The following is a 13,451-nucleotide window of genomic DNA, read 5'->3' as shown; positions in this document are numbered from 1 at the left end:
TACAGTTGCAGATATATTGGACTATGCAATCTCTTCTTCACAATCTCACTTCAGGTTGGTATGAACTAGTGTACTACTCAAGCAATCGTCAAGAACATGGTATGACACTCTAACTGAAGTTACAGTTTAATATGAACTAGTAGAGTCGTCATATTAATAACTCTCTTATTACTAGGCACAAATATATTATTTTATATGTCCAGTGAGTTTTAGGAGAAAATCAAACTTCTTTCTACATTAGTGATTTCTTATTTCATTAAAAAATTTTGAAATCACTAGTGTACATCATTTCTCTCAAAAGATTAAATGTATAATTTTCATTCCTTATAGATCTTAAGTACATTTTATCTCTATATTGCCATATATTCTGTGATACAGGTTCAGTCTCCAATGGCTTTCTTTCATTGACAATCATAAGGTTGAAAACCCACAACTTCTATCCCAGACTGTAAAGACAAACACAAAATCAGAACCAACCAACACTCTCTTACCACTAAAATAAAGTATGAGTGAGCGTGAGGGAGATAGTGCCATAGTGCACCACATAAGGAAGGTTCTGAAGTCAACCCAGCAGCTCTGTTTCCTACAAAGATGAGTAGTATTTAAACCAAGACAACTGCTAGCCCCCATACATCTTCTCAAAAAGATGTAATGGTTGAAAATGCTCAAAAACAGTTACTAGATTCATTCTCTCAAAAGGGTGTGTCTATTGAAATTTGCTTGTCGTCCAGGGTCTCCGATGTAGTGTCACCACCTCAAACATAAACAATTCTTGATGCATAAGGAAAGGTTACACACACAAAGGATGAGTTAATGGAAACAAGAGTTTCGACCATTTTAAGGTCAGATTCGATTGTTCAAGGTTCTTTCATGGACCAATTGCCTTTACAGGTGTTAGGAGAGGATACTGATCTAAAATCCATATGTCAGTGGTCAGTGTCTACCTCCCCAGGCTTATATCCCCTGGATGCATCTGCGGATAGTGGATCTGACATAGGAGCAGATCGGCAACTTGTTGACAATGATTCAGATATTACCTGATGAGTCACAAGGAAATGTCTTCACAGACATTAGAAGGGAAATTTCATCTTTATGCTAAATTCGTTGGATCATTGTTTACCTTCCCAGAATTCAAATCTGGAACCCTAAAAGGGAAGCTAGCAACTTGTAGATTATGACTCAGATTCATCTAACGAGTTTAACAAGGATGGGGATTTGCGAACTCCCATTGCACCACTTGTGACCTCCTTAAGGATGGCTAAGGTGATTTTCCTTGCAGGTACAGCTGAATGATGGAGCTATGAGAGGAGTGATACACTTCTGAGAATGAGTGTAAACACGAGTGAAGAGAAGAGTGAAACACATGTGAGGTACATTAAACAGAATCACACACTCACAGTGAGGAAGAAAGAGAAACTACTTGTTATTTCTTTTCCAACCAAGTGAAATATGAGAACTCCTTCAGACAACGGCATACATTCCTTCTCTAAGGGGGAGATAAAAGCTTAAGTAATAGTTTGGAGGATTCCTCAACTAAGGGGGAGAAATAGTAGGGAGGAAGAAAAAGATCCTACATATGTACACTACACTACACCATTGTTGTTTGTAACTACAGATCCTATTGTACGGGAGAGGTGGTAAATACAAGGTGATTTCCTAGTAAGGGAAGAAGCTGTTTTCCAAAAGGGGAGTACCATTGGTTTTTATCTGCGGATCCTATTGTACGGGAGATGTGGTAAAGAAGGTGATCTTCTTTAAGAAGTTGATTCTCATAGGGGGAGAAGCAAGAGAGATATGCGCTTCTCAACAGGAAATGTGGTTGTACAAAAGAAGATGAAACTACTTGAAGATATGTTCAGTCTAGAGGAACATCTATTTGGAATCTGGAAAATGTTAAATGTTATCCAGAACTTTTCTGCTATTTACTTTGCATTTCTGTTTATATCTTTTTCTTATTTGTTAGTTGAGTTATCCTCTAGGTATTTGTTGTTATTGTCTAACAAACAAATAGGGGGAGATTGAAAGGCATATGTCATAGCCTATTTATATATTCGAGTATTTAACTCAACTCAAATAAGAATGTAACACGTAAATAGTGGATCTACCGTCAAAAAGATCTCACAAAGTAACATCTATCAGAGGATTCAGAAATAAGGTTCATCTACAGACTTGAGGAATTAATTCACTGGAAGAAGTTCAAGATATTGATCAAGCCTCAGTGATACAAATCAAGATTGTGGATTTAATCAAGTGACAGAGATCTTGTCAGGGTATCAGAGAATTACAAGGATTTAATCTGAAGCAAATCAAGTTATCAAAGTCAAGACATGAAGAAACGTCACAAAAGTTAGTCACTCATGAACCAGATAGTACATCGAGTGTTAACATTGAAATGGTGGAATTGATTCATAATTGACAGTGATTTTCAGAAGATTTTTAGAAGAATGGTTGTTGTTGAAGAGTAGTATTAATTCTCTATTAATTAATTAAGTCATATAGTTTAATTAAAAAAATAAATTATATCTGCAAAGATAAATTTATTTATTAATTAAATTAATTGATTAATTAATTCTGAATTAATATTAGGAATTTTCAGAATTGATTTTGAATTTATATTCAATATTAATTCACCATGACAATCAATTGAACTGGTATGACAATCAGATTGTCATACCGAAAGTCATACCAGCTCAAATATATTGTCATACCGAAAGTTCTACTAGTTCAACAGATTGTCATGCTAGTTCAATCAATTGTCTTGCCAATAGTCTTGCCAGTTCAATCAATTGTTTTGCCGATAGTCTTGCCAGTTCATTCAATTGTCTTGCCGATTGTCTCGCCAGTTCAGTTGATTCTGTTGATTGAATATAAAAAAAAGCAGCAGATTCATTTCATCCATCCAACAGAATACAAGTCAACCAACCAAGAACAAAAAGAAAAGAAGCAGAAAATATTTCATTTTCATCTGCAAACTTCAAGATCATCATTTCTAGTTTTAAAGTTAAATCCAAACAACTAGAAATCATTCTCTTGTTCTTGTGTAACTATCTAGCGGATCAAAATCCCTAGAACTTAATCTCAAATTACGTTTAGCATTTGAATCTTTTTATTGCAAAAATAGAAAAAGTTCATGTCGAATTTATTCTAGATTTGTGATAATTAATTTGAGATTAAACCCTTGTAATTGATACCGTTGTTGTAACACCTTTCAAGTTTAATAATATTTTTATTTAACTTAAATTTTGTTTCAATTTTTTATTCCGCACTAAATTCGATTATTCGGTATTGTTTGTATTCAATCCCCCCTTCTACAAACACATTGGGACCTAACAATCCTGGACCTCGTGATCCTGGTCTCCTGCATTTACAGTCTGAGCATAGATCTACAGAGGTTTGGAGACTCGATGGTGGTAATGCTCAGCGATGTCGTCGTTCCAATCCAAATAAGGCTCGACTTCCTGAATTACACCGTAATATGCTTCCATTATTACTATCAACTGGTTTCTATAGAATTGCAAGGGTTTCTTCCCTACAACTGGATTGGGGTATCATTTCAGCCTTGGTAGAAAGATGGCGACCATAAACTCATACTTTTCATCTACCAGTGGGAGAGTGTTCTATCACACTTTAGGATGTTGGAGTTCTTACAGGCTTGGCTGTTGACGGTGATCTTGTTATTGGTGCCACTCTTAGTGCTGATGAGGCGTGGCCTAATATTGTTGGATCAATTTTCGGACATTTTCCTCCAAGCGATCGATTTAATGGTAGTAGGTTGCAACTGAGTTGGTTTAACATTTTTATTCCAAAGAAGTTGGGCCCATCTGATGAAGAAATTAGATATTATACTAGATCATATTTGTTACAGCTGATTGTGGGTTCAATGTTTATATATCATTCTGGGGGTCTAGTACATTGTATGTGGATACATCTTCGGGATCTCAATGTGTGTGGTAAGTATGCTTGGGGTGCTGTTGTTCTTGTTTTCCTATACAGAGGGTTGTGAAAATGTTGCAAGTTAGATAGAGATGAGATGGCTGGTTGTTTGAGATTGCTTCAACTATGGGCTTGGGAGCGATTTCCAACTATAACACCATTACGTACTAACCATTCTTTGGTTGATGATCAGTTTTGGGCTGGACAGCTTGTTTGCCCACTTGGATTGAGGTAATTAATTTTATTTAGCTACTTTTAGTTATCTGATTTGTCTAGTAAATATTGTAGTTTGCTATTTTCGTTTAAAGTTTATATTGCACTGTAATTTGGTTTATTTTTTTATGATAACTTTTATATTATATTTTATGTTTTGTGTAGGTGGCTTGCACGTCCTTCTTTTTTCAGAGAAGAATGGACGTACTCTTCCTGTCTATCGGGTAATTTTGGATGATATCGGGTCATCACATTTTATATGAAATCCTTACCTTGTAAATTTCTTGGACTCCCTACCTGTCTATTATTTGAGCGGGAGAAAAATATGGCGCTATTGTGACCGCTAATTTGTATTTTCATTGTGGAACCTCATCAGCCTAATAGAGTTTTGAGGCAGTTTGGAATGTTTCAGCATATTCCAGATAATCCTGAATATTCGAGTGACCTGCATAGATTGACATTACAAGGTAATGTATATGTCAATTGGGTCCAAAAGCATCAACCATCTATTGATGTTTGGATATCTCGATTGAATAATATTTGCAAGTCAGATATGATTGATGGTGCTAGTGAAGATGTTGAGTATTATAATTGGTATATTCACAGGACTCGGAGATTTCATTCTCGGATTGGTGCACTTCACGTCTATGTTGTAAGTATTATTTAAACTCTATCCCTTTTCTTTAAACTCTTCCAATAAGAACACAAGTTTTAAATGTTATTATGACCTGTCATTCTGGTGCATGTTGGTTTGTGGGTTTTAGTGAGCCTGATAAAGGTCATTAGCATTCAACATATGTGATGTCATAGACGAAATATATACTTTATGTTATAGGAACCTTTGTTTAAAAGAAATTGACTTGCAGTTCTGTAACAACCAAATCCCGTATTTGCTTGTCAGCCCAAGGAACACAAATCATTTCTCATTAAACAAATCAGTTGATTTATCTAATAAATAATATGAAGCTTTAATATGTCATTTCCCCTTATTAGGAGTCCCATCTTTGTCCTAAATTAAAGTTTATGTATTGTGTTAACATCGTAGTTTATTTAGAAGTTGGACCTGTTTGGGCATCTTATATATATATATATATATATATATATTCGGAGAGAAGTTGTAGCAGGTGTGGAAGTATTATTGCACGCTAAGTGGTACAAGAAAAGCAAACTGATCTGAAATTACTATGACTTTTATGGGTATAATATACTTATAGATCAATCTATGTTCTAAATCAAAATGGTTGACAGGCTTTGATTAGAACTACACCACTTGAACCCGCTAAGATATGAACAAAATAAGTACTCAATCTAATACAGCTTGCTACTATTGGGCAATAAGGGAACATGCTTTCAGTGGCCTCCATTATCTGGCTTCTGACTGTTTGAATAATGTGTATATCTTACTCAACGCATATATATTCCGAGACAAGTTGTGGAAGAGTAATGGGTATGAAAATATTACTGTTACACGGAGTTGTATAGAATTATATCCAAAAAGAGAAAAGCACATTGAGCCGAAATTAGTATACACATAAAGCTTAGTCCATACTCTAAATTAAAATGATTGGGATTCGGTTGAAATAGTAAATTTGCATTTATTCTCTTCACTGCTCATACCTGCAAATATATTAACAAAACAAGTACACAATAGGTAATAAGGTGATGTGCTTTAAGTGACCTCTATCTTCCATTCATCCTATTGCCTTTCATGGTTCTGCCTCTATTTATATCAATACATCATTCTGACTCTACTATATTGATTATTCTAATCTCCAGTTATCCTTTCTGTGTTGCTGCATCTCTTTTCAGTTTATGGGTGGTTGATTATGACAGTCGTTTAACTAGTTTATTTTCAGTTTACGTTCTGTCTTATACATTTTTTATCATGTATTCTAAATGCAATATTAAACTAAATAGAATTATTTGAGAAACTAATATAAAGTATTGGTTTCTTCTCAGGGAGAATTATTCAAATCTATAGCAAGACGTACTGACAATGTACTACCAGAGGTCAACGAATTAGCTACTCTCAGATGGCATAATGTTCAACAACGTTCGGATCATGGGTTTTTTGAGGCTTTACCACTGGAAGAACGCCGGGATAAAGAAAAAGTTGCAAGAAAGGTTCCTGGTCGACGCCCTAAACAGGGCGGTCATGGTGGAGGTCATGGAGGTGTGCATTCGGTCCGACATCGAGTAGCTGGTGAGGCTACTATTGATGTAGTTGTACCAACAGCTTTAGGGGATGATGAATATGATCCTGATGAAGCGGTATTTGGAGATAATCAGCCAAATCTTGAGGAAGAAACTGATGGTCAAAATATAAGCGCTTCTCAATTAGCTGCAGAGCCACCTCATTGTAATCAAGGAGATTTGTTATATCCTATCCAACATCATGTTCAACAGCCAGCTAATTATTGTCCAAGCTTTAATCTCGGCCTAACACCTGGTGGTTCATTACTGCCTACGCATGATGATGTTCAAGAAATTTAAGAACCTGCTCAGCCGGATGTTATTCAGCATGTTTAGAAGCCAACTGATTATTGTCCAACTTTTAATCTTGGCCTCACACCCAGTGGTTCATTAATTCCTACACAAGATGATGTTCAAGAAGTTCAAGAACTTGCTCAGCTGGATGTTGTTCAACATGTCCAGCAATCAACTGATTATTGTCCAAGCTTTAATATTGGCCTAACACCCGGTGGTTCATTACTGTCTACGCAGGACGTTGTTGAAGAGCTTGTTCAACATGAGGTAATTTATTATGACCCTCTAGTGAATTTATTTAATGTAACTATCTGTATAAAGTGGCTCTAGCATGATATATTTATAATCCCTTGTTTTTTTGTCATGTAAATTGGCAATCTGATCAGCATGTTGAAGAATTTGTTCAGCAGGCTGTTAATGCAAATGTTCTAGGCGCAACCCCAGATAATGATGGTATCTCCTCGCAACCTACTATTTCACCAGATGTCACGGAGGCACAACTCTTTATTTTTGTGAATCAAACACCTGTTTCTGCAATATTTGGTCAGACTTATGAGTTAAGGCGTTCCAAAAAGGTGAAAAAAGCCCAAATGTGCTATTGATGGTCACAAATGCGTAAAGCATTATTGATCTAGTACGTCACTTTTATTAATATTGATCATTGTATAAATCTTAATTTATTCATTTTTGATTTAGTTTTATTCTTGTTTAATATTTTTTTTCCTTTTTTGCAGCATCTTAGTGGTTTTGCTGCTTTTGGAGCGCGGACATGTTTTGACGCTCAACCCTCGGAAATCTTTTCCTTTGAACTAGTTGTATTTCTGATTGAACTAGTTATCATTCTGATGGTTTAAAAAATTATAATAGTTGGAGACATTATTCTGATGGTTTTTATGGTGTTAATTTGTGATTGTTTCCACTGTTAAAGGATTTATTTTTTGGATATTTGTATGGTCTACAACAATCTTGTTTTTGTTTAGTTTTTGTTGTGTGAATCAATTGGTTGTTATGTAATTGTATTTGTTAAACAGGGTAGTTTACAAAATAATATTATCCCAAAACAAACTGAAAAGGAAACACTATTTTTACATGCGTTTTTGTCTCCAGTGCATATTTAGGATTCATTATACCCTTCTAAACGTCGGCTTTTTATGCGCTGATGCATAAAACATAATTCTTAAATGCATTTTCCTGCGCAAACGCAAACGTTACCTACGTTTCCTGTTTAGACAGACTGTGTTAATTAGCCTACACTCTGTATCACTTTTGCAAAACCGTAACTTATTTAATCTAATTTCACAACAATATAATGACAGTATAGACATTATCTAATATACAAAGACTATAAATAGGCATAAAATTTGCAAATTTGCAAATTACAAAGTTCAGAATAACATTCTAAAAATTTTATAGTGGTTCCAATTCTTTCAAATATATAACATCATTCGTTCCAATTCTTCCGAATATAGATAACAATATCATTCATAATAATTTAAACTTTAAATAAAAATTCAAGGAGCCGAGTTGGTTTTCTTTCCCCGTGGCGCTTGAAAATCCATTTCATTTCTAAACCTTGTTGATATCCTTCTCCCCTTCTTCTTTTAAATATCCCCATCATGAACAAGCTTTGGAAAACTAATTGTCATTGGCCAACGTGGATCACCCTTGTTAGGAAATTAGTTCAAACATAACACTATAAACTTTTGAGACATTTTCCAACTTAAAACAATTGTCAACAAGATTATTATGTCTCATTTTCACATATATGCAACAAGCTATGACATGAGAATAAGGGATATGATAGTTTTGCCACTTTCCACATGTACAAGTATATTCATGTATGCGAATAGTATGGTCATTTTCTCCCTTTAGTCCATCTTTTTTGTAGTTACTTGAAATAGCCACGTGTCACGATCAAATAATTTAACTTGATGTCCACTTGAACGCACTATAGCACGTTTCAATTTCATGGTTACAAACTTGGTGAAAATACCTTCATTGAGAGATTGTGTTGCTATCTCCACACGCCTTGCATTAAAATAATGAACGACCTTTTCAAACAATGATATAACTAAAGAAGTGATAGAAAGATTTCTTGCATCAATTATTGCATTGTTCCAACTCTCGGCGTGGTTTGTGGTCATGATTCCAAACATTTTCCCCATCATGTGCTAGACTCCACTTCTCCAAAGCTTTGTCTTCAAACCATTCTATTGTCCCTGGCTCTATTGCAACTAATTAGTTCCTGAATAATTCTAATTTTTTGGTTGCACTTGAGAAGCCAATTTAATCAAATCTTTCTTCAATCCCTTCTTCCTATGTGCATTAACGAGGTTTGTAGCGAGGTGCCTGATACAGAATCTGTGGTGGTCAAGGGGCTCACACCATCCAGTTTGTTGCATAAATGCCATGATCCCAACATGCCTTTCAGAAATGATACAAATACAATGCCTCCTACCTGCTACAAATTTCCTCACTCGATCCATGAACCACCCCCAACTAGATAAGTTCTCAGCTTCCACAATCGCAAATGCCAATGGGAGAATGTGACCGAAGCCGTCTACAGCCGTGGCACTCAAAAGTACACCGGGATACAATGCTCAAATCTATCAATACATGGTTTAAAAGCCCAAAACACTCTCTTGAATGTCATCACCTGTTGAAAAATGTAAATTACATTCATTAGTCATTAGTTAAATTATGAGGGTTAAATATATCATTTTTGGATTTTAGAAGATATGTACACCGATTTAGAGTTTAGAGGCCCTAAACCCTATAGCCTAAACCCTATTAGATTCTAGGATTTAGGGCTTTACGCCCTAAACCCTAGGAACTGAAACGAATGATTTAATATTTTTTCTTTTAGGGTTTAACAATTAACTTCTAGGGTTCAATATATTATTTTTTGATTTTAGAAGATAGGTACACCGATTGAACATTATAAAGAGTAAAATTTACTTGAGTGCATTATAAGGTGTGAAAACCACTTGCATATTAACACCAAAGCATTAAATAAATTCAAAAAATATACCTCTCCCATCTCATCCTCTTTGAAGTCCCAATTAGTCTTTGTACCAATGTTGAATGATTGTAGTGCTTCCATTAAATGTGGAAGGTCACTATATGACCCTTCCCAAGATTCATGAACATCTTCAATAACTAGCTTATTTGCGTTTCTAATCTTTTTTTCTATTTGGATGGTATCCAAATATATCTTTGGCCGTTGATAATAGTACCTTTTTCTTGATGTTTGGATCGGCAAGTATTTGAGCTCTAATCGCTTCGGCAATGTTCGAAGATTTCAAATTAGAATGATCTTGTGTGATAGTTGTGTTCATACATGTGTGTGCACTTGAAGTCTCCATTATCTTAAAATGATTATGCACACTACGCTTTCTAGCCTTCAACTTCCAATTACAACCACTTTACTTCATTTTACAACAAACATGCCAATTTAGAGGGTCGGATCTTGTCATTGAAATTTCTTGATGGTTCCGGATATGAAATTGCCTTACCACACGTGCCAACTCCTTTTTCGATTTAAATACCATTCTTTTCCTCAATTCCATTGGTATCATAACATCATCTCCACTTTTTAAAATAGAATCATCAATAGAAGTTAACATTTTTGAGCTACTAGAACTTTGGAATGATGATTTTTCACTTGATGCCCTACTCTCAACAATTGCATCAACTTCCAAACATCGACTAGAACTCGATTCGCCTACTCGCTCAACAAAATTATTTTCAAAAGTAACCCCAACACGTGGATTTTCAATCGAATTTTTTTCGAACCAATTAATAACTTTTCCACATAAAATTCCACAAACAATGAATTTCCCTTTAAAACCATTACTCCAAACATCAATTCTACATCTTCATCATCATCAATTGGTATAATGCCAAATTTCAAATCATCCGAATTTTTAAATCTATATTTCAATTTCAAACCATATTTATCTCTATTGATTTTAAGTTTCGAGAATAAAACATCACATAAATCATCATATTTCATACCAATATTAAGCTTAACATGCTTCCAACAAGCTTATCATAAATAACACCATCTAATTGAGTTTTTAGAATATTACCATCAATGCATATCCATCCAAGTACGGAACTTGTTGAATCGGTTGCCATCCTCAAACCCTTGCTTTAATATAAAAGATAAAATCAAATAAATTGATAGGAGTTTGATACATTATGGAATTGGGGGGCAAAAAGTTTTTCGGGGAGAAAGAAGCAGAAGAGTTTTAGCAGAACAGTTTTCCAAAGAGCAAAAGCGGGTTATATTTTGTAAGACACAAACGCAGTAAACATATGTGTTTTCTGTGTAACGCATTTTTCAAGTCCGTTGACAAATGTTTAATTAAAAGTTTTTATGTTAAATTGATAACATATATAATGAATGCGTTTTGAGTGTAACACAATTTTTCTCTTCGTTTAAAGCCACAGTTATTTTAAATGTGTTCTGTCATTTTAAGAGTAACGAACATATTATATGCGTTTGCATATAAATTATATTAACTTTCCAGGAAACGCAAAAAATACATGCGTTGTCTTTTCGAAAATGGAATCACAAAAAAACAGAGATAAAAAAACACATAGATAACGCAAAAAATAAATGTGTTATCTTGGAAAAATCCAAAACGTAAAAAATAATTACGTTTCTGTGTGATAAAAAAGGCCATTATTCGCACATGTGAGATTTTGGGCATTTCCTTTGAATAGTGTGATACTAAGGGCCATCATTTAATTTATATGTACCACCACACATTAAATCATCCTATTATCAAGTTGCATTATTGTATTCATATTTTTAATCATCATCAATGATCCTCTAAATTAAATAGGGCAAATACACCAACTAAAATTGGATTAAACACCCGTACAAATTAGGCAAGCTATGAATCACTTGCACTTGTATTAATGTACTTTCAAGCAGAAGTTATATTAAGTGACGAGATTATATAGTAGAGCAAGAAGTAGAACATAAGTGTTATCTATTTTTTCAGTTATTTGTTTTGAAAATTTTGTATTTGAACATGTTTATAATTTTTTTTAATTTTCTTCAAAAACAATTTTAAAAAACAGTTAAAATAAACTTGCCCTTAATTTTGTATGGAATTTCTTACTCTGGATTTTGCTATTTAACTTGCCGAATGTTCTGAAAAGTGAAAATCCCTCTTTACTCTTTAGTCTTTAGACAACCCTTGCTAGATGCCTTCCCAGTCAAAAACACGCGGTTAGAGACTCAAAGTTAGGTCGGTTCGGTCAATTGTGATAATGACAAATATACCCCTTATTATCTCAAAATAAAGTGAACAAGCACCATCCTCTCACTTTCCTTCCAAATCACGATAATACCCCTGGAACACTTCTCCATTGCTTCTTCGAAAAAGACAAACCTTTGCTAACAACTAAACAGTTGTCTCCATAGTCCACGCTCTTTCTCCGAAACCCAACTGCACTTTCCTTTTTCATCAACTCTTCTATATATAGATACATACATTCTTTCACAATACTCATTCAATCTTCACTTCTATCTCTACTTTCTTAAATCTTCAACTACAAAACATACAAGTCTTTGTTTATATAATGGCAGCAACAAATAGTGCAACACAGTTCGAAGATTCTTTACCTATCATGGCTGAAAAGCTTGGTGGGGATGGTTTGATTGGAGAGTTATGTAATGGGTTTCAGTTATTAATGGACGCTGACAAAGGTGTCATCACTTTTGAGAGTCTCAAGCGAAACGCTGTCGTTTTGGGCTTGCAAGACTTTAATGATGAGGACTTGATGAGTATGTTGAAAGAAGGTGATTTTGATGGTGATGGTGCTTTGAATCAGATGGAGTTTTGTGTTCTTATGTTTAGATTAAGCCCTGATCTTATGGAGCAATCTCAGTTTTTATTAGAAGATGCTCTTCAACAAGAATTTAGTCAGTTTTATTGATTCTTATGACCTTGTAACATTTTTTGTTGTTGATAATATTGAAGATTAATGGAGTTTATCGAATGCTATGCGCACAAATTTATATCGATTCTTTGGCTGCTTCATTGCTTATAACTTAAGTTATTGCCGCTTTTTTATTAACTAAAAATTTCCTTGATTAAAAATCGAAACCATTCCTGACAAAAAATATCGAAACAACTTTGTAATTGTGTTACATCAAGCAGGATTGTTTGTCGGGGAGGCAAGATTTATATAGCTCCTTTATTCTTGCGATTTCTGTAATTTCTCTTGTATGATTGTATGTTATGATGAGACATTTTGCAGCTGCAAATAAAACACCTATTAACTTGAATGAGATCGTAAAAATCTAAGGTATGTCTTTTAACACCTGGAATTATGTTCTTTTAACAGCGGATTTAGGAATACAATTTGTGTTGCCCGTGACGTGAATCGGTGATGTACTCATGTTCATTGGCGGAGAGGAGTGTACTAAGAGACACTAAGGAGTATTTAACGATATTTTAAAAAAGATATGTTTTTCTTGTACTTTTAAGCCAAGTTTAACACAAAAAAATGCAAAAAGAAAGTTAAACACGTGAAGTCCGGGGCACCGATTCTAATTTTTTGTGTTAAATAATTTAAAATTTGCTGGTATTGTACAGAAAAAAATAATAATTAATTTTTAAAATATTGACTCTGTCAATACTCGTGTCACTGGCATATACATTACAATTATATACTCTCTCCTTCCTATCTGTGATGCTTGACTTTTTGCGGTTAAATTGATCAATTTTTGACTGAAAATTACATATAGTACATAATTGAAAAAAATCATAAAAATTATATCATTAGAAATTACACAT

General features: G+C 34.3%; 1 protein-coding gene across 1 annotated transcript; it reads left to right on the top strand.

Annotated features, from left to right (window-relative positions):
- Positions 1-12,151: 12,151 nt before the first annotated feature.
- LOC141721256 (calcium-binding protein KRP1-like) lies at positions 12,152-12,674 on the top strand. Its single transcript, XM_074524083.1, has one exon. It carries the CDS (start codon positions 12,232-12,234, stop codon positions 12,586-12,588), a length of 357 nt encoding a protein of 118 aa, XP_074380184.1. The 5' UTR covers positions 12,152-12,231; the 3' UTR covers positions 12,589-12,674.
- The last annotated feature ends 777 nt before the right edge of the window (positions 12,675-13,451 follow it).

This window comes from Apium graveolens, chromosome 4 (genome assembly GCF_009905375.1).
Source record: "Apium graveolens cultivar Ventura chromosome 4, ASM990537v1, whole genome shotgun sequence".
Lineage (NCBI taxonomy): Eukaryota > Viridiplantae > Streptophyta > Magnoliopsida > Apiales > Apiaceae > Apium > Apium graveolens.
The sequence above is the reverse complement of the archived record's forward strand: the minus strand, read 5'-3'. Positions and strand labels throughout refer to the sequence as shown.

Excerpts from the sequence above, each read along its gene's own strand:
- LOC141721256 (XM_074524083.1), top strand. The coding sequence starts at position 12,232 with ATGGCAGCAACAAATAGTGCAACACAGTTCGAAGATTCTTTACCTATC.